Here is a 26082-nt window from a genome sequence, read left to right on the forward strand (position 1 = left end):
AAGTATTCATTCACAGCGCTAGCAGAAGGGAGGGCCCATAAGGCTCTTTTAAGCCAATGATTGATCTACTTATTTTGAATGACATAATGATTTACCAATGAACGCAGAGAAAACCGGCCAATGAGTGGCAACGTAACTTGAGCATTGAAAGTAAGACGTTTGTGTCATTTTGTAAGTATATAATAGAAGAGGCGCATAGCCTTTTTTGTTGTTGAAATGTGTGTATTGAAAATATATCAGGATAATTGTTCTTCATTATCATGCTAAGTTAAAGCAATAGCATTCAGACCAATTACCTTCTAATTAATACATTTTACAGTTCATTAAGCAAAACATTGGAAACATGCTTGAAATTCGCTATAGCTGCCTACATTAGCCTACTCCAAGGAAAATGTGCTTAGTGACAAGAAGAATGTTGTGGCAAACTAATAGTGATATATTTGTACCACTGAGGGAGCAACAACCCATGTCAACGAACAACAACATTCATCCAAGCAAGCCAGATCAAATGTATTAAACACATTTTTTTTGCAAATATACTTTCATGTTTTACATACACAGACCATTTAGCCATAACAGTTATCCAGTTTTTCAAAGTTTTTTAAAAACCAATGCAAAGTAATTAATTCAGTTTAAAATAAACACAAACTAAGGACAAAGGAACACAGGAAAGTGATTGAAGATTAGTTGAATCTAGTTTAGTTCTATTAAATTAGTTGAATTCCATTAGTTTAGATAGTTTAGTTTTAGTTCACGAGTTATGTTAGTTGAGCTTAGTTTAGTTGTTTATCTACAGGGAAACCAAACCAGCTGTAGATATGGTAAATAAAGGACCCCAGCAGGGTAAGGAGGGCAAATGAGGTGGTGGTGATGAAATAGAAGAAGCCTGATATGTCTTCCAAACAGGAGTGGATGTCAAGGTCCAACAGTTTAGTGCCTTTCTTATCCTCTGGGAATTTGAAAACAAAATCATGAGCATAAACGACTTGTGTTTGGTTGCTGTTCTTCACACACTGGATGAACCAAGCAATGCTACAGTCATAGGTGAAAGAGTTATCTCTAAATTAAGGAAATGTGAGGCAGGAAGAGAACATATCACTTTCTCACTGATCTCTGTAACCTCGTTCTGAGCTACTTGTAGCCTCTTACTTGAGTGAGTTTGGCTCATATGAGGAAATCTAAAGATAGAAGTCAGGAATTGGACAGGTAGAGCTGTTTTAGCATTGGTATTCCGTGAAACAGCTCTGGAGGGTGGGCTGTGAGGTCATTATAGATTATGTGCACCAAGTGGGCTGCGTGAATGAATGTGTCTGGGTGCAGGGAGATAAGAAAAATACCTCTTTCAAGAAAGTTAGAGAGTATATAATGAGGTATTTTCCCATTGGGATCCTGATTGTCAATATTGAGGTTTTCCAGGGATAGCAGGTTAGAGAATGTTGGAGAGATTGGTTTCTTTTGTGTCATAGAATATAGCTTTCTGGGACATATCAAGGGTTAGTAAGCTTCTTAGTCCTGTGAACACAGCGCCTGTTATATGATATTCATTAAGTTTATTTGATGACAGATGAAGATACAGTATGTTAGGCTGGCCAGTCTCTCAAAGGCCACAGGTTCCAAATTGACAATTTGATTGTCAGATAAAATCAACTCCCTACGTGATTGTACGCTAAAGTCTTCTTTTCAGATTGATTTAATATTATTTCCTGTAAAATCCAACATCTTGAGTTTCTGCAAACCCTCCTTGAAAGTATCACCCAAGGTCTGGATGTGGTTGCTACCAAGATCCAGGCTCTCTATAAGACCCCCAAATCCTGGAAAAAAACTGCCCTCAAGGTTTGTTGTTATTAAGATTGAGTTCTGTGCGTCTGGTGAGATTGGCTAAATCTGAACAGCCTAGACTATTGATGTTATTGCTGCTGAAATCCAGAATTTGCAGTGTGGAGATTGCTTGTGAAGTTTGGCACAGATGAAAACCCATTGTCATTCTCAGCTGCTTCATTGATTAGGAAGATAACTCAGACAGCTCACTAATAATGTTTAATGACATGTTCAGCTCAGTCAGCAGGGTGCATGACTGCAGCAGTTCCTCAGAGACAATAATGATGTTGTTTTCTGTTAATCTGAGTATCCTAAGTGTATGTACACTACCGGTCAAAAGTTTTAGAACACCTACTCATTCAAGGATTTTTCTCTATTTGTACTATTTTCTACATTGTAGAATAATAGTGAAAACATCAAAACTATGAAATAACACATATGGAATCATGTAGTAACCAAAAAAGTGTTAAACAAATCAAAATATATTTGAGATTTGAGATTCTTCAAATAGCCACCCTTTGCCTTGATGACAGGTTGCACACTCTTGGCATTCTCTCAACCAGCTTCATGAGGGAGTCACCTGGAATGCATTTCAATTAACAGGTGTGGCTTGTTAAAAGTTCATTTGTGGAATTTTTTTCCTTAATTCCTTAATGCGTTTGAGCCAATCAGTTGTGTTGTGACAATGGTATGGAACCTCTCTCTCTATCACTTCCACTTTCAAAAGAACAATTTGGAGTTTCACTTCTCCACATTGTTTATTTTTATTTTTAAAGGAGATCGTAAGGTCCGATGAACCTTATATATTTGATTTTCTCGCAGGCCACCCCCCTTGCCCGGTGTTGAAAGCGTTACCGCTTGACCAGATTCCAGCACTCACTTCTCCACATGAAACAAAATAGAATCAGAGCTACGAGGAAAACATTTTAAAAAACGATGCACAAAGGACTTTTCCAAAACCAGTCTCTACATTTAGCCTTCAAGCTTTAGCTGTATTAGTCTCTTTGTGCGTTATCACATATCAATACGATTCAGAGCTTATTGTGTTGTGCTGCTGATGCCACTCCACCTACTGTACACCCTCCTCACTAGTGACCATACCCCTCCGGTGACCTGCCTGTGGCCTGCATTCACTGGATCTACTGGAGTTTTCCATTGTGATTTTAGGTCATTAAGCCATGTTAAGCCTTTGGAATCTCCCCCTTCTGGTATGGTCCAAAGACATGGACAAGATGGCCACTCCAAAACCTGGGTGTACCATCTTGATAGGTTGTGTTTTATTTATTTTTTGACAGGTATGGACTGTAAAAACATTGAAACACTGAGACCTGGGATAGACAGCACTACATTTGTATAAATATTAGCAATGTTTTTTAAGACAGTGGTTTTTGAAGATGAGGGTTTTTGAGCAGGGATTAGAAATGCCTGTAATTGCTTAGTACTTCTTGCTTTCTCCAAAAACATCCATTGTAAGGAAATTAAGGAGTGTTGCTTTGCTCATGTGTTCAATCTCATGAAACTGGAAGATTTACAGTGCCTTCAGAAAGTATTCACACCCGTTGACTTTTTCCACATTTTGCTGTGTTAGAGCCTGAGTTTAAAATGTATTCAATCAAGATTTTGCACCACACTTCTAGACACAATACCCCATAATGTCAAAGTGGAATTCTGTTTTTAGAAATGTTGACAAATTCATTAAAAATAAAAAGACAAAACGTCTTGAGTCAATAAGTATTCAACCCTTTTGTTATGACAAGCAGAAATAAGTTGCATGACTGTGCAATAATAGTGTTTAACATGATCTTTAAAATGAGTACCCCATCTTTGTGCCCCACACATATCTGTAAGGTCCCTCAATCGAGGAGTGAATTCCAAGCACAGATACAACCTCAAAGAAAAGGAAAAATTGTGGTTTTCCAATGGTTCACAAAGAAGGGCACCTATTGGTAGATAGGTAAAACAAAATAGAAATGAAATATCCCTTTGAGCATGGTGCAGTTATTAATTACAAGTTGGATGGTGTATAAAGATACAGGTGCACTTCCTAACTCAGGAAACCGCTCATTGATTTCACCATGAGACCAATGGTGATTTTAAAATCAGTTATAGAGTTTAATGGCTGTAATAGGAGATAACTGAGGTTGGATCAACAACATTGTAGTAACTCCACAATATTAACATAAATGACAGAGTGAAAAGAAGGAAGCCTGTAAAGAATAACAATATTCCAAAACATGCAACCTGTTTGCAATAAGGCACTAAAGTATTACTGCAAAAAAATGTAGTAACGAAATGTACTTTTTGTCCTGAATAAAAAGCGTCATGTTTGGGGCAAAATCCAACACAACAAATCACTGAGTACCACTCTTCATATTTTCAAGCATGGTGGTGGCTGCATCATGTTATGTGCATGCTTGTCATCAGCAAGGACTAGGGAGTTTTTTTAAGGATAAAAATAAATGGAATGGAGCTAAGCATGGGCAAAATCCTGAAGGAAAAGTTGGTTCAGTCTGCATTACACCAGACACTGGGAGACAAATTCACCTTTCAGCAGGACAATTACCTAAAACACAAGCCAAATATACACTGGAGTTGCTCACCAAGACGACATTGAATGTTCATGAGTGGCTTAGTTACAGTTTTGATTTGGCAAGACTTGAAAATGGCTGTCTAGCAATGATCAACAACCAACTTCACAGAGCTGGAAGAATTTTTAAAAGAACAATGGGCAACTATTGTACAATCCAGGTGTGCAAAGCTCTTAGGGACTTACCCATAAAGACTCACAGCTCTAACCACTGCCAGATGTTATTCTAACATGCATTGATTCAGGAGGTTCAATACTGATCTCTTGACATTAACAAATTACTAACCTTCAGGATCATATAAAATCTGAACGTACAGCTGACTTTCCAGAGAAAGATACTCCTCATTTGGTTCCTCATCCTTTCAGGTTTCCAGTGGTGTAAAGTACTAAAGTGAAAATACTTTAAAGTACTACTTAAGTCATTTTTTGGGGTATCTGTACTTTACTATTTATATTTTTGACAACTTTTACTTATTCCTAAAGAAAATAATTCCATACGTTTTCCTAGACACCCAAAAGTACTTGTTACATTTTGAATTCTAAGCAGCACAGGAAAATGGTCCAATTCACGCACTTATCAAGAGAACATCCCTACTGCCTCTGATCTGACAGAGTCACTAAACACAAATACTTTGTTTGTAAATTACGTCTGAGTGCTGGCTCTCCGTAAAAACACAAGCAATTTTAAATGATTTATACTTTAAAACCAAATACTTCTACTCAAGTAGCATTTTAGTGGGTGACTCACTTTTACTTGAGTCCTTTCTATCTTTACTTTTACTCAAGTATGACAATTGGGTATTTTTTCCACCACTGCAGATTTCTTCCTTAACGCTGTGTGAAGAATCTGCCTCGTAAGCATCTTTTTTAAGCACTCTGTGACAAATAACTTTTTTCAAACTACAACACAGTATAAATAAAAGTAGTCAAAGTGTTAAGTCTTTGAAGCTGTTTTTTTACTGTGTTGTTTGTACTTACTGTTTGACCTTGTACTTATATCCTTATTATTTCAAGTTTATATATAGATAGAAATATGTAACCTGTAGATTAGACTACGTGTATGTGGGTTGTTGTGCCATACTGTGATACAAAATGCAATTGTATGCATGGACAGTCCCACTTCGATTGTAAGGTCTAATAAATAACTAAACATGGAAAGTACATCACGTTTCGGCCAAAATTACATCAAGCACAATAACACATTGCTATTAACTCAGAAGAAAATGTGGGTTATCAACTGATTTTATAAAGACATTCAACTGACCCGAAACAAGACAGGCAATGTAACTGAACATTTCTTTCTCCCCCCAAAACAACGCCAATATCATATTTTAAAACACTGGTTATAGTGTTTTAAAATTTTAAAACACTGGTTATAACCATTACCTGTGTACATTGTAACATACAGTAATTCAAAGACCAACCCACTCCTTGAAAATACAGACAAGGCAACCAAAACAACACAATACATTTTACTGAATCAGAAACGCATTTAAGGAAGCCATGTGACCACATTCATAGTGGACACACACCGTATGCAGACGGACCTGCCTTGGAATCGTCTTAATGATGTCATTTTCTGGTTGTAAACTGGTTTTCTGGTTGAGAAGAAATCCTACAACCACATTACAAGCAACTGGTCTCTGTTACAACCAGGTAAAAACATATTTTTCACGACAAGAAGACATAATGGGAAAGACGTCATATTTTGGTTGTTATCTGGTCAGTTTACAACTAGACAAAGACTTATTTTTCTGTTTGCTAAAAATAATTAACTTCTTCATAAACTTTCACACAACCAGTATACAACCTGACTACGACGCCATAAAATAGATTATCCTGAAACCAGTTTTGCCCGCTGGGTTACCTGTCAGATCAAGCCTGACATTGGGTGAGTTACTACTGATCAATGACGTGACTCTCTGACATCACACAGAGCTGTTATCATTTCCACTCCACATTACCAATCCTGATTATTTCAGGAGTATTGGCTTTGGCTTAGGTGATACATCCACTCATGGAAAATGAAATGATCAAATCATTTAGACTTAAGTTGGAAAGGGGATATTCTCACTGATGATAAGTTTAAGGTTTAAGTGTCACGGTTTACTAGGAGTGGTGGGTAGGAGTCAGGCGCAGAGAGCAGAGGGTTCAGTGATTTGTAGATTTATTTATCCGACACGAAACGGTCACGCCAAATACAGTGCGCATAAACACTGACCAGCCCAAACACAGGGCAAACGATCCGAAGAACAATGAAAACACATCCACAACCGACAGAGAACACAAATAATCCCGCACAAACCTAAGCGGGCCTAACAGGCTTAAACAGACCAAAAATCAAGAAACAAAAAGGAACAGGTGCAACTAATAAGACTAAACTAACAGAAAAGGAAAAAGGGATCGGTGGCGGCTAGTAGACCGGCGACGACGACCGCCGAGCACCGCCCGAACAGGCAGGGGAGCCACCTTCGGTGGGAGTCGTGACATTAGGGCCGTTCAAGTGAGAGCACATTCACATGGTCCGTAGCGCTGGTTGGTATATGGGTGCCTGCTGCCTATCAGTGATGCTCCACTTCTGAGCCAAGTAGCTAGGTGGTGCAGCTGTTCCTTTCAGATAGACAACGAGCAGAGCCACCCAAAAACACCAACGAACAAAAGGCAAAAGAGTAGTTTGTTGTAAAATGTTTGCAAATCACAAGCCAAACCAGTATCCTCAGAGAGTCAACTTTGAGAGTTTATGGGCATTTAAATATATCCTTTTTCACTATACTATGTATGCCATTTAGAAGGACTCCCAATCTGAAATAAATCTGACCTTTGTTATCAGTAACAGAAGTGAAGAGCTAGACTCACTCATTCTTTTGTACCCTTGAGTGAAGTTATTGAGTATAACATCATCTTGTAAAAAGAAAAGGAAAAAGGACCATTAGAAAATCTGAACTTCAAAATGAGTCTGTAATATAAGAACTTCATGTGAGAGGATTAGCTGGTTATAACCATTACCTGTGACTAGATAATAATACGTAATTCACCCAAAAGTTGACATTTATGGCCAACTCTAATTCTCTATTCTTCATTGTCATCGCAATTTATCTTGAGAAGATTAAAGCTCATTATTTTTTATGACCAAAAAGATTACTTTAAGCTGTAAATTCTCTTTTTGAACAGTCCTGTTGAATGCACATGGACTTATTTACAAGCCTAATGTCCTTACTTAACAGCCATAAGTGTCAATTTGAGACATTTCACCAATGTCAATTAGACAGCCTACACTTGCATGGTGGTGATGGCCTCCACTACTTCCTCCTAAAGCACATAGCCTAGTAGGATGTGGGACACACTTTGTGGACTCGTATTATTATGGGTTACTGAGCCCTATTCTAAGAATCTGGTTTGAGGAGTTAGCGAGGTAACTTTGGTCAACTCTGAGTTCAACTCGGGATAACCGGTGACACAAATGTGGCTCACCTTTAAACCAGGTACATTTCTGTGGCAACGAATCCTTCAGAACTAATCTGCTCCCGGGAAGGCTAACTCGGTGTTTACTCAATTTATCCCGAATGAAGTCTTTGAGCCAATCAAAGAGTTGAGGACCAATCAAATTCGTGTGTGTTTTAAATAGTACTATTCAAATACATTTCACACAACACATTTAGTAATGACCGGATACATTTGAAACTTCACGTGCAGTAAAACTGTCGTATGAACTCATACAATGATTTTATCGATAGGAGTGGGGAGTCGTGGCACTCATTTAGATTTTGGCAAAAATGAAAATGTGTCACCGACTCGTCCACCGTCTAATGTTTCACTATTGTCTCAGTTTGGCTTTCGACTTGCAATGTGCGACATGAACGCGCAGTTACAAGCCCGACTCAAGTAAGCGGCGGGTGAACGATCAATATCTGCCTGATCTGCCTTCATAACATGCGTGAAGCCTGAGCTGGAACGTGAAGCTAACTGAAGCTAGCAAATTTCAGAAAAGCCTGAATACATCTAGCTACATTCGTAGTATACCCCTCTGGACTTCAGTTGATTCATGTTCGACTGATATAGAACAAACTGATATAGTAATATAGAACACGCAACACTGTGAAATAAATAGAAAAACACCAGGGAATGCTTCACATAACACTCAGGCCTCTACACAAATGTTAGAGAACACCAAGTCAGTCACAAAGTCAAATAACCACAAAATAACACATTGGACAACTCTCGTCACCACAAACAACAGGTCCAAACAAGAATGTCCAAAATGTTTGTTCACAAAAGCGACAGTTATAACTCTGGAACACTGGGTGGCGTCATTCGCAAATGCCCATCCTCTGTGTCTATCAGAGGTGGTGCCTTGCCAATCGGCACAAGGCGGTGTAGCAGTGATATCGTTCCTTTGATTGGAAAGGCTACAAGTCTAAAGCTGTCCATGGAAGATCGACCATGGTAAGTCAATCTAGACAGGGCTTGTCCACCTATAGGAACCAAGGTATCCCCATGAAGAGCAGTGAGACTCTGTCAGTGAGACTCTGTCAATGAGACTATCATTAAGGAGGGAATTGTCAGTAGTACAGTTTTTTGCTTATTTCCATTTCACTCCATTCCCATGTGAATCTGTATGTCTGTTCCTTTTACCTCAGTCCTCCCTTCCCTTACGTCTCTTTTCTACCACGTCTCTAATACGGTCTAAACAGTATGCATCTCTCTCTCTCTCTTTCTGTCGCTCTCCCCCGTCTCTCTCTCTCTGTCTCTCTCTCTCTCTAGTAAGCCATGTTGCTGGTGCTCTCTCCCAGTAGCCAGTAGGTCTTCATCCTCCCTTTGCCCTTCATCTCCACGTCTCCTCTCAGCTCCAGCTGGAAACAGTTGAAGTCGTCCAGCACCACGCGTGTGGCCTCCGACACGTGGATCTTCAGGGCTGAGGGATGATAACATGACAGAAATGTGGTCATTGAAGCCAGAGAAGGACTAGTGTATGTGTATCCTGATAGGTCATGAGATTGTAGATAAAAGAGATGGGTCACTCTCACCCTCTCCATTGGACTCCATGCGAGAGGCTGTGTTGACTGTGTCTCCAAACAGACAGAACCGAGGCATCTTCAGTCCTACAACACCAGCACACACTGGGCCTGGAGAGAACACACACACACACACACACACAACCTATTCCAATATTCCACAGACCCTACTGATTCCACAGTATCAGACAAGCTCAAGGAAGTGCATTTGTCAGAAAACAAATACTATTTGAACCATACAACCCCCCTTCCTGCATCTCACCACTGTGGATGCCACTGCGCAGAAAGAGCTGCTGGGCAGGTCGGTGGCGGATCCTGAAGGAGTGCACGGCCTCTAGCAGGGCTAGCGACATGCGGGCGATCTCTCGGCCGTGCAGATTGCCGTTCCTCACGGGCAGCCCAGACACCACCATGTATGCATCGCCTATCGTCTCCACCTGAGGGCACCACAGAGTGAGAGACGGTCACACTGTCACCAGGCTTCTTAAATATGTCCTTGACCCAGTGGTGGGTAACCGTGGTACAGGAGGCTCACAGCATGTCCAGGTCTTTGTGTCATTCTAGCTCCAACACACCTGATTCAACTAGACTTCAAGCACCTGAGTAGCTGAATCCGTTGTATTAAATGTGTGCACACCCTGTGTGAATAACAAGGTTCAGACTCTGACTTCACCTTATAAACATCGAAGTTGTCGATGATGGCATCGAAACACGTGTAGAGGTCATTCAATAGGGTCACCACCTACAGGGCAACATGAAGATTATCAGCCACTGCATAAAATAAGTGTCCTTTAAGTAGAATAACAGTAAATAAATTTTCCTTCAGATATGAGGCAATTGTGATACAGTTAGTGTCTGAAAAGTACACATTGAATACAAGTATGCTTAAATTAAGTGCAGTTCATCGATCCCAACTCAAATATATTATTTTAATTTGCTCAGAAAAACGGCATACTCCACTTCTCATTCATGACAGGCTAAAGTCATTTCATATCAGGACTAGACTGTATTGTCAAGCTGCTGTTTACTACGTTAATTCAGGACTGACCTGCATGGGCGTGCTCTCTGCTGAGATGGCGGTAAAGCCCACGATGTCACTGAAGTAGATGGTGACCGAGTCAAAGGCCTCAGCCTGCACTGTCTCCCCTCTCTTCAGCTGCTCCGCTACAGAGCTACATCACACACAGACAGTGTTAAGCAGAGTGAGTAGGCTGTGTGTGTGTGTGTGTGTGTGTGTATTAGTCCTCTGCAGAGTACAGCCTTTGATGAGCATTTCTGTGTGAGGGTGTGTTTGTGTGTATCATTTTTGGACCTAATTTTTTTTAAATTACACAACTTAGTACAGTGACTTAAAAATAATTTAGGATAACAAAAAAGCTAAACAACTTATTTCCACTGTGGTCCTTTTAATACACTCACTGTGGAAGTATCTGGTAGAGCAGTGCCTCGGCCTTGCGTTTCTCTTCATGGTAAGCCTGTGTTCTTTCCTCCACCAGTTCTTCCAGGTTATTGGCGTACTGCTCCATACGAGACAACAAGTTGTCCAGGATATTAGACCCATAACCTCTGTGGAGGGGGGGATGGTGAGAGGGATGGAGGAGAGCAGAAATGAACGGGTAAAAGGGCGGAGGGAGGTTTTTGAAGATAGTTGTCAGAGCAGTGCAAACCTGTTGTGAGTACATCAAGTCGTTGGGTAAAATAAACACAGACATGTTTGTGTGTGGAGAGTTATTGTGAAAGCATGCAGATCTCTAACGTGAGTGGATGGGTATCAGTGCATGTCTGTAGATCAGGCACCATATAACATGCATGGTGTTAATGGAGGTTTAAGCAGTGCGTTCAGACATAGTGTACCTGTTGTGTTTGCGCAGCAGCAGCTTGATGTGGTGGAATTCGGGCCTCTCGTTCACATCCTCGTTCCAGCAGCGCTGCATGAGCTGGCCCACCTCTTCACTGTGACTCTGGGGGCAGAGGGAGGGCCGCAGGTAGGGCCACTGGCCCAGCGCCACGCGCTCTACGATCTCTGGTAGAGAGAAAGAGGGAGGGAGAAAGAGACGGGAGGGAGGGAGAAAGAGACGGGGGTGAGAGAATATGTGAGAATCCATAAAACCATATTGTACTTTATTCTTATTGTACAGTTGTGGCCAAAAAGTTTTGAGAATGGCACAACTACTAATTTCCACAAAGTTTGCTGCTTCAGTGTCTTTAGATATTTTTGTCAGATGTTACAATGGAATACTGAAGTATAATTACAAGCATTTCATAAGTGTCAAAGGCTTTTATTTACAATTACATGAAGTTGATGCAAAGAGTCAATATTTGCAGTGTTGACCCTTCTTTTTCAAGACCTCTGCAATCCGCCCTGGCATGCTGTCAATTAACTTCTGGGCCATATCCTGACTGATGGCAGCCCATTCTTGCATAATCAATGCTTGGAGTTTGTCAGAAGTTTTTGTTTGTCCACCCGCCTCTTGAGGATTGACCACAAGTTCTCAATGGGATTAAGGTCTGGGGAGTTTCCTGGCCATGGACCCAAAATATCGATGTTTTGTTCCCCGAGCCACTTAGTTATCACTTTTGCCTTATGGCAAGGTGCTCCATCATGCTGGAAAAGGCATTGTTCGTCACCAAACTGTTCCTGGATGGTTGGGAGAAGTTGCTCTCGGAGGATGTGTTGGTACCATTCTATATTCATGGCTGTGTTCTTAGGCAAAATTGTGAGTGAGCCCACTCCCATGGCTGGGAAGCAACCACACACATGAATGGTCTCAGGATGCTTTACTGTTGGCATGACACAGGACTGATGGTAGCGCTCACCTTGTCTTCTCCGGACAAGCTTTTTTCCGGATGCCCCAAACAATCGGAAAGGGGATTCATCAGAAAAAATGACTTTACCCCAGTCCTTACCAGTCCAATCCCTGTACCTTTTGCAGAATATCAGTCTGTCCCTGATGTTTTTCCTGGAGAGAAGTGGCTTCTTTGCTGCCCTTCTTGACACCAGGCCATCCTCCAAAAGTCTTTGCCTCATTGTGCGTGCAGATGCACTCACACCTGCCTGCTGCCATTCCTGAGCAAGCTCTGTACTGGTGGTGCCCCGATCCCGCACCTGAATCAACTTTAGGAGATGGTCGTGGCGCTTGCTGGACTTTCTTGGGCGCCCTGAAGCCTTCTTCACAACAATTGAACCGCTCTCCTTGAAGTTCTTGATGATCCGATAAATGGTTGATTTAGATGCAATCTTACTGGCAGCAATATCCTTGCCTGTGAAGCCCTTTTGTGCAAAGCAATGATGACAGCACGTTTTTCCTTGCAAGTAACCATGGTTCACAGAGGAAGAACAATGATTCCAAGCACCACCCTCCTTTTGAAGCTTCCAGTCTGTTATTCGAACTCAATCAGCATGACAGAGTGATCTCCAGCCTTGTCCTCGTCAACACTCACACCTGTGTTAACGAGAGAATCACTGACATGATGTCAGCTGGTCCATTTGTGGCAGGGCTATCAGGGCTTATCAGGGCTTATCATTATTATTATCCTTAAATAGCTTCCCTAAAAGATGGGTCTTGTTAAACTATGTAGGAATTGCAGGAAAATAGCTTAAAAACACACATTTTCCTAGGTCCCTCAAATTAAACCAAAATCAAACTGGTGGTGTATTTAATATAGGCAATCTGAATAAACAATGAAAATTAGAAAAAGGGGGCCATGTGGAAAAAAGGCTGGGAACCCCTGCTTTACCACACCAACACACATGACCACCCCCGCTTGACAACATACGAACCGATTGGCAACATTTCAAGCTAGCTGTGGCTACATGTACAGAATTTCAATGTGCTTCCATAAGAGCCTGCCTAGGCATTTCTACTGACAGCAACTAGGGAGCTAGCCCTTTATGACCACTGGGATCTACTTTTGATCCTACATACTTAGGGGAATGTCAAAGAGTCCTGAGCAGATTTTCCTATGCAGGAGATATATGTTTTCCTGGAGAATAAGGTGGATGGCAGCAATTTACAATGTGTAAGTATGTGTACTTATAGATTGTGTGTGTGTCTGTGTGTGTGTGTGTGTGTGTGTGTGTGTGTGTGTGTGTGTGTGTGTGTGTGTGTGTGTGTGTGTGTGTGTGTGTGTGTGTGTGTGTGTGTGTGTGTGTGTGTGTGTGTGTGTGTGTGTGTGTGTGTGTGTGTGTGTGTGGTGAAAGATATATGGTGACAGAGAGTCGTCACCTTAGAGATATGACAGAACCAGGGCTGACAGGACTGGAATGTAAAAGGGTAGATGGAAGGTGAAGATCAATTTAAAAAAACACCTGAGGGAGAGAAAGAGAGAGAGAGAGAAGGGGGAAGAAAAGAGAGAAGGGGAATAAGATAGAGAGAGAGATGGGGGAGAGAGAGAGAGGGGGGAGGGAGAGAGAAAAGGGGAAAGAAGAGAGAGAGATGGGGGGAGAGAGAGAGAGAGGGGGAGGGAGAGAGAGAGAGAGAGAGAGAGGGGGGGGAGGTGGAGGGAGAGAGAGAGGGGGGAGAGAGAGAGGGAGTGAGATGAGGGAGGGAGATGGGGGGAGAGAGAGGGGGGGAAGAAAGGGGGAGAGAAAAAGACAGAAAGAAAGACAGAAAAAAGAGAAGGAAAGAGAGTACTACTGTCACGCCCTGACCTTAGAGATCCTTATTTATTCTCTGTGTTTGGTTGGGTCAGGGTGTGACTCGAATGGGAGAATCTATGTTTTATATTTCTTTGTTGTTTTTGCCTAGTGTGGTTCCCAATCAGAGGCAGCTGTCTATCATTGTCTCTGATTGGGGATCATATAATAGTTGTCATTTTCCGTTTGGGTTTTGTGCCTGACGGAACTGTTCACTTTCGTTTTTGTATTCATTATTTTTGTTTGAGTGATTCTTGACAATAAAGATCATGAACACTTTCCACGCTGCGCTTTGGTCTCATTCCGACGACAGCCATTACAACTACATGATTTACTACATTTAGCATTTTAAAAAGTAATGTATTACAACTACGGGTTGGGGTGGGCACATTATTAGTATACTAGTAATTATAGGTATTACTAGACCTGCATGAGCAAACACATACACACATGTTCATAGTACTTTCCGAGAGACAGAGATATAGAGAGAGCGACAGGAGGAAGGAGGGTTGAGAAACCCAGACACTTCTCAGAATCTAATTGGATTCAGTGCCATGCATCTTGGAGAACACAAATAACAAATGACAAATGTGTAAAAAAAAAGAAAAAAAAGTGTTGTGCATTTTCCCTCTCTCCAAGATGCCTTTCAAAATGATTTGTTTTCTACACTGAAGCTAATATCCAGGTCTCTCTTGAATGTTTTTTTTTATGGTTAAATGAAGGTAATAAAATCAATATACACTGCTCAAAAAAATAAAGGGAACACTTAAACAACACAATGTAACTCCAAGTCAATCACACTTCTGTGAAATTAAACTGTCCACTGAGGAAGCAACACTGATTGACAATACATTTCACATGCTCTTGTGCAAATGGAATAGACAAAAGGTGGAAATTATAGGCAATTAGCAAGACACCCCCCAAAACAGGAGTGATTCTGCAGATGGTGACCACAGACCACTTCTCAGTTCCTATGCTTCCTGGCTGATGTTTTGGTCACTTTTGAATGCTGGCGGTGCTCTCACTCTAGTGGTAGCATGAGACGGAGTCTACAACCCACACAAGTGGCTCAGGTAGTGCATTTCATCCTGGATGGCACATCAATGCGAACTGTGGCAAAAAGGTTTGCTGTGTCTGTCAGCGTAGTGTCCAGAGCATGCAGGCGCTACCAGGAGACAGGCCAGTACATCAGGAGACGTGGAGGAGGCCGTAGGAGGGCAACAACCCAGCAGCAGGACCGCTACCTCCGCCTTTGTGCAAGGAGGTGCACTGCCAGAGCCCTGCAAAATGACCTCCAACAGGCCACAAATGTGCCATCTACAGGCAATACCCAAAGTGAAAACATGTTTCTAGACATTTTTGCAAATGTATTGAAAATGAAATACAGAAAAATCTCATTCACATAAGTGTTCATACCCCTGAGTCAATACTTTGTAGAGGCACCTTTGGCAGTGATTACATCTGTGAGTCTTTCTGGGTAAGTCTCTAAGAGCTTTCCACACCTGGATTGCGCAACATTTGCCCATTATTGATTTCAAAATTCTTCAAGCTCTGTCAAATTGGTTGTTGATCATTGCTAGACAACCATTTTCAGGTCTTGCTATAGATTTTCAAGTAGATTTAAGTCAAAACTGCAACTTGGCCACACAGGAGCATTCATTGACTTCTTGGTAAAGTATAGATTTGTCCTTGTGTTTTAGGTTATTGTACTGCTGAAAGTTGAATTAATCTCCCAGTGTCTGGTGGAAAGCAGTGTAACGGTTTTCCTCCTCCTCTTCATCCGAAGAGGAGGAGCAGGGATTCGACCAAAACGCAGTGTTTGAATATGACATGATGTTTAATTAAACAAAACAGAAAACACAAATGAACACTTGAAGTTACAAAACAAATAAACGATGTAGACAGACCTGAACGACGAACTCACATGAAACACGAAGAACGCATGAACACGAAAACTGCCTACATAAAACGAACGAACAAACAAAACCGAAACAGTCCCATGTGGCGCAACGACATACACAGACACAGGAGACAACCACCCACAACAAACAGTGTGAAAACACCTACCTTAATATGACTCTTAATTAGAGGAAACGCCAAACACCTGCCTCTAATTGAGAGCCATACCATGCAACCCTTAAACAAACATAGAAACAGAAAACATAGACTGCCCACCCAAACTCACGTCCTGACCAACTAATACATACAAAACTAACAGAAACAGGTCAGGAACGTGACAAGCAGACTGAACCAGGTTTTTCTCTAGGATTTTGCCTGTGCTTAGCTCCTTTAAATGTATTTTATATCCTGAAAAACTCCACAGCCCTTAAACATACCCATAACTGTAAGGACTGGGTTTCGGAGTGCGAAGTCAGGCGCAGGAAAAACAGAGGATTCAATAACAATGTAACTTTAATGAAACACGGACTCGAACATACACAAACACGTATAGTCCGAACAAACACCAAGCTTACAAACTAACAATCCCGCACAAAGAAACGGACGGGCCGGCTGACTGATAAAGGCCAACTAATTACGAACAAACACAAAACAGGTGTAACCAATGAACACATAAGGAGGGGGAGAAAAGGATCAGTGGCAGCTAATAGACCGGTGACGACGACCGCCGAGCGCCACCCGAACGGGAAGGAGAGCCTGCCTCGGTCGGAGTCGTGACAATAACATGATGCAGCCACACCTATGCTTGAAAATATGGAGAGTGGTACTCAGTAATGTGTTGTATTGGATTTGCCTGAAACATAACACTATATTCAGGACAAAAAGTGAATTGCTTTGCCACATTTTGCAGAATTACTTCAGTGGCTTGTTAGAATATTTGTATTCTCTACAGGCTTCCTTCTTTTCACTCGTGTAATTACTGTAGGTTAGCATTGTGGAGTAAGTGCAATGTTGTTGGTCCATCCTCAGTCTTCTCCTATCACAGCCATTCAACTCAAACTATTTTAATGTCACCATTGGCCTCATGGGGAAATCCCTGAGCGGTTTCCTTCCTATCCGGCAACTGAGTTCGGAAAGACATCTGTATCTTTGTAGTGACCGGGTGAATTGATATACCATTCAAAGTGTAATTAAAAACTTCACCATATTCAATGTCTGCTTTAAAAAAAAAATGTACCCATCTACCAATAGGTGCCCTTCTTCTTGGTTTAATCTGTGTTTCAAATTCACCGCTCGACTGAGGGGCCTTAATTGTATGTGTAGGGTACAGAGATGATTAAAAGAATCATGTTAAATACTATTATTGCACACAGAGTGAGTCCATGCAACTTATTATGTGACGTGTTATGAAAATGTTTACTCCTGAATTTATTTAGGCTGCCCATAACACATTGACTCAAGACATTTCATCTTTTCATTTTGAATTAAATGGTAAACATTTCGGAAAAACATAATTCCACTTTGACACTATGTGGTGTGTAGGCGAGTGACAAAATCTCAATCTCAATTTAATCCATTTTAAATTCAGGCTGTAACACAACAAAATGTGGAAAACGTCAAGGGGTGTGAATACTTTCTGAAGGCACTGTACTTGACTGAAGAACACGCACAGACACAGACACAGACACAGACATAGACACACACACACCTTTGGGGCTGAGGGTGTCGCCCTCGACGTGGAAGACACCTCGGAGCAGGGCCAGCTCCTGCAGAATGATGCCGAAGCTGTAGATGTCCCCTTTCTGTGTGCCACATGGTGGGGAACTATCTGCCCTCAGCAGCTCTGGAGCTGCCCACAATTTCCCTATAGAGAGAGTGAAGGGGGATGGGAGAGAAGGAAAGAGGGAGGTAGAGGGGGAAACCTTTATCTTAACAGGGAAGACATTGTAATGGACATTTTAATGTTTGTGCTTTTCTTATAAATAATTTCTGTCTTCTATTCATGTGCTGCTCTAATAACCTATTTCTGTGTTCATGCAAGTGGCTGACTGTACAAATCCTCATTATCAGTAGCTGCAATGTGACAGTACGTCCAGACCGTGTTTTGAAAACAAATGACTGTGTTTTGAGAACAAACTAGATATCTCAGTTTCAAGGTCTCAGCTTAGAGAGAAGAAGCCTCGTGAGGTTTTGGTCTGTCACATGTTATAAACCAGTATTTGTCGGTCACATGAATGAAACCAATGGTAATGATTCATTAATTATGCTAAATCATACAAATATAACTTGTCTGTGTATAGCTGTATACAAGACAACTGCTGGGACGGCCCCAGCAGAGCTCCTGATTGACATGTGTACTATGGTGCATTAAGCTGGTTGGAACCTCTCCAGCGCGCTGACAATTAACAGTGATTCATTTAAGATTGACTTCAAGTGTCCCTGTGCAAGAATTTCTACAACAACATATTGAGATCTAGGTCTCTTTTTCGAATGTGCCCTGTATAATACAACATAAATATACACATTATAGACTATATATGCAGTACCAGTCAAATGTTTGGACACACCTACTCATTCAAGGGTTTTTCTTTATTTGACTATTATCTACATTGTAGAAAAAAGTGAAGACTTCAAAACTATGAAATAACACATATGGAATCATGTAGTGGGTCTTCCTTTCCTGTGGCGTTCCTCATGAGAGGCAGTTTCATAAAGTTCTTGAAATGTTCCATATTGACTGACCTTCATGTCTTAAAGTAATGATGGACTGTCGTTTCTCTTTGGTTATTTGAGCTGTTCTTGCCATCATATGGACTTGGTCTTTTACCAATTAGGGCTATCTTCTGTATACCACCCCTACCTTGTCACAACACAACTGATTGGCTCAAACGCATTAAGAAGGAAAGAAATTCCACAAATGAACTTTTAACAAGGCACACCTGTTCAATGAAATGCATTCCAGGTGACTACCTCATGAAGCCGGTTGAGAGAATGTCAAGAGTGTGCAAATCTGTCATCAAGACAAAGGGTGACTACTTTGAAGAATGTCAAATATAAAATATATTTTGATTTGTTTAACACTTTTTTGGTTACTACATGATTCCATATGTGTTATTTCATAGTTTTGATGTCTTCACTATTATTCTACAATGTAGAAACTAGTAAAAAGAAAGAAAAACCCTGGAATGATTAGGTGTGTCCAAATATATATATATTTGTTTTACCCAACATAAGAATGAAAGGCCATTTCAAAGATGTACTTAGAGAGAAAGACAGAGTTTTAATACCCACCCTCTCAATCAGCAACTAATCAATACTTTTTCAGCCTGGTGATTTGACTGTTGAGCCACATCAATGACAAGTAATTAAATGGAGCCAGCAAGGGCTTTCTCAGGAAGGGACATTGTTTCAGAACATATAGACAGAAATATAGTGTAAAACAGACCATAGTATTAGAAAAATGGCATGTTTAGTTTTTTTGAATAACAACAACAATAGCAGTAATCGTGACGTTCAATCACTTGGTTTGAGTTAATGTAGAGTGTGTGTGTGTGTGTGTGTGTTTGTTTGCTCATGCGTTCGAGTCTTTGTCTACGCGTGAGTGTGTCTCTGCAGCTCTGGTAACTCACGGGCATAGTAGGCGTGTGTGTCCTCCATATTGGACTTTTCGCGAAAGCTAGCCAGCCCGTAGTCAGTGATCTTCAGAACAAAGCGACTGTCCACCACGCAGTTAGAGGACTTCAGGTTACCATGGGAGATGATGACGCTGTTGTGAAGGAAGGCCATTCCCTAGAATCAAAGATGATGTGATTCACAATATTTCTCCAACCAGTGGGCGACCCTGTGTAAAATGTTTCCTGCACAGGCCCATGCAGAGGGGCAGGAGCTGTCACATGCTTTAAGCCAATGAAATTGCATTCGCTGAACAACCTACGCATTACAAGTCAATAACCCAAAAATGTGTACCCTCCCATTAACTTCCATTGAAAATAGGCACAACTTCCACTGCAAAGCCTCGAACTTCCTGTGACAGAAAAAAAGTACGGAGCTGGCCTTCTCACAACAGCTATCTCTGCTAGAAAGGACATTGAGGGGCATTAAATCGAGACTAACTCAGGTAAAATGCATGACTTCTTCATTCATCATTCTAACCAGGACACCAGGAGGAGTCAGACACCATCTGTCTACCCTTCATTATAAGCGTCACGACACATGCCCGGCCGCACGCATGCACACGCACGCACGCACACACACAAATCTCCAAAACTGGAAAAATCCCAACTCCTGCTGCAGGCAATATACCTGACGGGTTGGTTGGATGTGATCTAATCCCAAACATCTTGTGGAAAATATATGACACAAATCTAGTGTAAGAGCATGCAAGAAAGTGGGAGTGACAGGTAACAGGCTTGGCATAACTTTCTTCATTGACAATAGAAAAAAGCTATCGAGGTATGATAGAATAAATATGAGTTGAATCTTTTCGGCCCCTCCCCCAGCCCCAATACTGTGAAAACTACATTAAGTACCAGTTAAGTGGTCTGGGGCCGTCAGCACATAGACATATTATGCTCGTGACCCGGTTGGTTCGAATCCAGGACCCATCGCTACTGTGTCACAAACCCCCTCCTGTCTTTCCTCCTTCTATACTGTCCTGTCTCTGAATTAAAACATCTCTGGATGGAGGATGAAGGATGGAGACGCACCTTAACAATGTCGTTGATGAGAGAGTATCTGAACATCCAGTCCAAGGTGATGGTCTCGCTCTCCATAAGATCCTGCACAACACATGAACAGAACCGTGACTATTTAAACGCACGCACACACACACACACACACACACACACACACACACACACACACACACACACACACACACACACACACACACACACACACACACACACACACACACACACACACACACACTTTCATATTCAAACCATATTCCATGTTTTAAATCAGCTATACATGAAGGTCACCAACAGGTCAATCCCAGGCCACAATGCCGATATACTAATATGCATGACATGTCATATTCCATCCACACAGGCTGTTGGTGTTCAACAACATGTAGCCTAGATGGCAAACCAGCCATCTCAAGACTCAAGGGTAGCTACTGTAAGCTAGATGGCTCATTACTTACTGTGTGAATGTGCGGTGTGGGAGATAAGAGAACAAAAGGGGTTTCAGTTAACAACGCTAAGGTCGTAAGGTTATAGAATAGAACAATGAGATCCTATAGGCTGTGTGAAGTACCTGCAGGCTGCCCCGGGGACAGTACTCTGTGATGATACAGATGTTAGGAGGATCGATACAGGCTCCGATAAAGCGAGTCAAGTGCTCGTTTTGAACATCACGCATCTGGAGGCAAGAAGATGAACACACACCATCCCCAACATACTTAGTTACAATTTAACTAACACCTGAGCGAAGTATACACCTTAGGAACGTGATAAGTAGAAGAAATAGAAGAAAGGACATTGTTGCTCTGGCAACATGTTTACAGGCCTACTGAATAAAACACTCACATGTTTGAGCTCAAAGAGCACTCTCCTGGTGAGCTCGATGCGCTTCTTGTTGGTGACGTACTTAATGGCCGAAATGTTTCCCTGGAAAGGAGGCCACATTAACACAATATTTCACCACCATTTGACTTTAAGTGTCCTTCAATGATATAATAATATCTATTTATTTGAAAGTACTGTTAAGAGGAGTGGAACGCATGTAAACTGCCCACGTGAACCCTAGCAGAATCCGGTATGGACACTTATCCCTGGCAAATATTGAGTCTCACTTGAAACGAAGTAAAACTCATAAAGGCTTCATAAGCACTACATAAACGCTTCACAAATCATCTGTAAGCATATGTCATACACTATAAATGGTTAATAAAGGGTGACATAACCATTCCCACTGTAGGGCGAATTGCCAAATGTGACATAACACACTATGTATGTTTATACACCATTTATAGCAGGGGTTCTCAAAGTGGGGTCCAGGTACTGCAGGGGGTCTGCGGCCCAATGTTTTTTTTAAATGAATATTATTAACCACAACAAACTAAACTAATTATGGCAAAGGGCTCCGTGGAATACGTTTAGAGGGTGTACTACAATACAATACAATGACATATTATTAATCTACAGCCTATGTTCTTAACCCTGGGCAACATCGGCCTGGGAGGGACACATGGATATTAGTGATCACAAAACTCAATCAATTATACATTTTTCAACTCAATACTTCTTGTATTCCCCAAAAAGTTTTTTTTTAAACATAAACGCTCTGTAATTAAAGATTAAAAAATGTAACGTTTTCTCTCTGCCTCATAGCAAAATGTGCTGAATTGCACGATATTAGCTTTAAAGCTGCAACAACAAAACATCTCATGACAAAATGTGTAGAATTGCAGGAAATTAGCTTGAAAACCGCAAAATGTTCTCTCCGATGCTAAGAGGGGGCCTTTAAAATGTTCCTTCCCAGGGCCCGAGACTTGGTTCGTCTGGCAATGCACTGCCAAAGTCAGTAAAACTACTATGCTATTTTAATCTCACTCGTGTTGTGTTCTGATGGGGCCCCTAATGAATTTGCTATCACAAAAGGAGTCCCTGGCTCCAAAAGTTTGAGAACCCCTGATTTATAGAGTAAAACCTACGCTTTGTGAAACATCTATGTAGTGCTCATGAAGCCTTTATGCATGCTATATAAAGCCTGTGTACACTGTACTTTGTTTAAAGTGGGAACAACTATTGCATGTAGCACTACACAAATCCTTAATAAAGCAAATATCATAAGCATTGTCGGTGTGCTACAACAAGCCCTGTGTAAAAGGACAGACCTTGTAGTAGCCAGTCTTGGCGTAGATCTGGAAGTTTCCTTCCATGGTCAGGAAGGAGCCACAGTTGGAGCCTCTCTGTGGACCATATTGAGAGGGAATGAGGACTTTTCAGCGTGCATATCTGTGCTTTTTCAACACAGAGTGTTTCTATGTATCGGTGTGCGTGTAGGTGTGTGTAGGTGTGTGTGTGTGTAGGTGTACTGTATTTCATGTCTCTGTTTATGTGCGTGTTTCTCCGTGCAGTACCAGAGACAGGGTGAGTCTGCTGCAGGCCCTGCGCAGCACTTTCTCCAGGTCACTCATCTGCACGTCTTCCCATTGCACTCGCCAGAGCTGAGCAGCCAACTCATTCTCCAATTTCAGCTTCCTGAGGGAGAGAGTGTGGGGGGGGTGAGAGAGGGTCAAACAGAGAGAGAGAAGGGGGGAGGGTGAGAGAAGGGGAGACCAAAGGGTGATAGAGAGAGGAGGCTTGAGAGAGATTCAGCGATAGAATGACGAGAGAGCGAGAGAGAGAGAAGGAAGGAAAAATAGAAGGAGAGAGTAGAGAAAGGAGAGCAGCCTCTGTCGTGTGAGGGCGACAGAGAAAGAGAAATCAATGAAGAGAACGAGAGAGAGCGTGTAGGGAGAGAGAGGGAGAATGAGAATCCAGAATAAAGGACAGAGAGATTAAGGAGAGGGATGGATGTGTTTCAGTGTGAGTGTACACTGTGTAAGACTGTACCTCTACCCAAACAGCCCATCAATACCTCTGTCACCCCACCCATTACAAGCTACAAACGGTATTCACACACACATTTCTCAGAAACACGTGCAACTCAACTATAGTATTGGGGATGGGATTAATTCATTGAGTATGGATAGAGATTAATATCTGTCATTGAGTGTCGCACCTCAATTTGTGATTACAATTTAAATCGAGTCATCACTCACCAACAGTGATGTATGTGTGAAATTGTTTCGACGTGTACCTTGATATCACAGGCGGCTGGTGGCACCTTAATTGGGGAGGACAGGCTCATAGTAATGGCTGGAACGGAATGAATGGAATGGTATCAAACACATCCCACACATGGTTTCCATGTGTTCAATACAATTCCATTTAGTCCATTCCAGCCATCTTTATGAGCCGTCCTCCCCTCAGCAGCCTCCTGTGCTTGATATAACATTCTTTACTGTAATAGAACATTACGTAAAAGAAAAGGCTAAAAAGTCACTAATCATGTGTAATAATAACACATTTATGTTGTTGTTTTTTAAATCTATGAACATACAAACACATCATACAGTAGCTTCCATTTACAATAAACGACACATTTACAGATACACTTCACACAGACTAAGTCATCCATAGATTAAGTCATTAATATAGTAAGCGCTTATCCTACAAGAATATGAAAATGAACATTCATAAATGTATCCGTCAAATGATCGGCACCTTGCTGTATGTATAAGCGGGACAAAGTGTCAAAAGGGTCTGTGTAATTTTACATTGCATCACAAATTTTAACGGGATAGTTTGGGATTTTGGTAAATGAGGCCCTTTATCTACTTCACCAGAGTCAGATGAACTCATGGATAAAAAATGTATGTCTCTGTGTTCAGTAAGAAGGAAGTTAGAGGTGGTTTTTGCGAGCCAATGCTAACTGGCGTCAGCACGAGGATCGGAAGTCTATGGGTGTCTGCTGGCGTGCTCATCTGTTCATCTGACTCTGGGGAAGTAGATAAGGGCCTCATAAAATGTGAAATATCGAAAAATATCTGACAAAAGTAAAGATACAGGAAAGCTTATATCAAACACAAAGTGAGCATAATTATTTGCTATAAATTGGAACTGAACTTGAACTGTTTCACTTTTCACTTATCAAACTTAACTCTAGAAAATGTAAAAACATATTGTTTAAAAAATATATTTGATATGAGACATAATATGCTTTGACCTTTAGGCATGATGTTCCTCCAGGGACACATTTTCTTTTAGAAAGTAAGGTCAACTTTCACCTGGACTTGCATTCAATGTTCAACAATTTTATCAGAAGAAATAATAAGCTATAAAGCAAGGGACATTTTCAGCTGCGAGCCTGATGGAGCTGGATACAGGACAGAGAGAAAAGTCAAAAGGGCAAACGCTGGTCCGTGTTCATTAGCGCACACAACGCAGGATATATTAAAATGCTTTGCAACGGAAAACTAAAATTAATTTTTCTTATTAAACAACTCCAGGTAGTCGCTCCCTGTTTCAGTGTGTTTATTTCTGTTTGGTGCCTGATGAACATGACCCTAGTGGTGAGTCATCACTGAAGAGGAGACAGAATCACTGTAATTCCTTCCTTCTTGGCCTGATCTAATGTGTAAAGAAAGAGTAAGGGAAAAGAGGGCAGAGGAAGAAAGATAGTGAAAAGAGGAGAGTGACAAGGACAAGGGAGAGATAGACAGAGTAACAATGTGGGTAAGAAAGTTTAACATGGAAAAAAAAAACGGTAGAAAATGGAAGAAAAGCAAACAGAAGAGAAAGAGATGGGGGGGAAATAAAATTGAGAAAATTAAAGAAGAGCAGAGTATGGGAAGAGAGTGAACAGAATTGAGAGAGCGATAGAGGAAGGGTGGAGGAGGGGTCGGGAGTGGAAAGGTGTCATCAGAACCCATACCATCGACCGGTGTCTTCCTCAGAGAAGAGGGACGGTAAAAAAGGGGGCACCACTGACCTGTAGATGAAGACGGTGACAGTGACGATGATGACGAAGATGAAGCAAGCCACGATGGCCACCATCTGGTGCATAGTGACCGTCCCTGGGAGGAAAGGAAAATTCCGTCATAGCATGTGAAGCCTATGCCCTGAAATGATATGTGTATTACATTTAGTTACTTAGCAGGCACTGTTATCAATAGCCACTAGTCAGTGCCTTCAACTAAGGTAGGGAAAAATAACCAAACAATAAAAGTTGCTGAAACAACAACAGGTTTGTTTGACTTGGAAATATGTATTTTGTCAGCAACATTTTGTTTTGTGTGTTTTGGCAGTGTACTGAAGTGTTGGTTTCCCGCAGTGTACGTTTGATTGGATTCCATAAATATTAATTTAACTTTCACGTCTCGAAAAACACCGAAATCATGACACAGCGGGAAACCTAATCTCTTGATGTTCCTGATCTTACGATCGAAGCAGCTGCCAAATACAAATGAAAAACAAACGCCACCATGCATGATAACGAGGCTGTTATGATAATGAGATTGTCATGATAATGAGACCGTTATGAGACTGCTATGAAAATGAGACTGTCAGATATTTCTG

The 26082-nt window shown here is 41.4% G+C and overlaps 1 protein-coding gene across 2 annotated transcripts in view; it reads right to left on the minus strand.

Annotated features, from left to right (window-relative positions):
* Window positions 1–3906: 3906 nt before the first annotated feature.
* The window catches only part of LOC129819820 (atrial natriuretic peptide receptor 1-like), a 114675-nt gene continuing 92499 nt past the window's right edge, over window positions 3907–26082 (minus strand). For both annotated transcript variants that reach the window (XM_055876434.1, XM_055876433.1), the window contains exons 9-23: window positions 25496–25580; window positions 23040–23160; window positions 22794–22868; window positions 21484–21564; window positions 21212–21316; window positions 20659–20730; window positions 19582–19741; window positions 17661–17816; window positions 11272–11440; window positions 10837–10983; window positions 10466–10589; window positions 10091–10159; window positions 9680–9854; window positions 9430–9528; window positions 3907–9317 (exon numbers count right to left, since the gene is read on the minus strand). In XM_055876434.1, coding sequence (XP_055732409.1) covers window positions 9163–9317; window positions 9430–9528; window positions 9680–9854; window positions 10091–10159; window positions 10466–10589; window positions 10837–10983; window positions 11272–11440; window positions 17661–17816; window positions 19582–19741; window positions 20659–20730; window positions 21212–21316; window positions 21484–21564; window positions 22794–22868; window positions 23040–23160; window positions 25496–25580 — 1793 coding nt within the window. In that variant the 3' untranslated portion in view covers window positions 3907–9162. The remainder of the gene's footprint in view (window positions 9318–9429; window positions 9529–9679; window positions 9855–10090; window positions 10160–10465; window positions 10590–10836; window positions 10984–11271; window positions 11441–17660; window positions 17817–19581; window positions 19742–20658; window positions 20731–21211; window positions 21317–21483; window positions 21565–22793; window positions 22869–23039; window positions 23161–25495; window positions 25581–26082) is intronic.

This window comes from Salvelinus fontinalis, chromosome 22 (assembly GCF_029448725.1).
Source record: "Salvelinus fontinalis isolate EN_2023a chromosome 22, ASM2944872v1, whole genome shotgun sequence".
NCBI lineage: Eukaryota > Metazoa > Chordata > Actinopteri > Salmoniformes > Salmonidae > Salvelinus > Salvelinus fontinalis.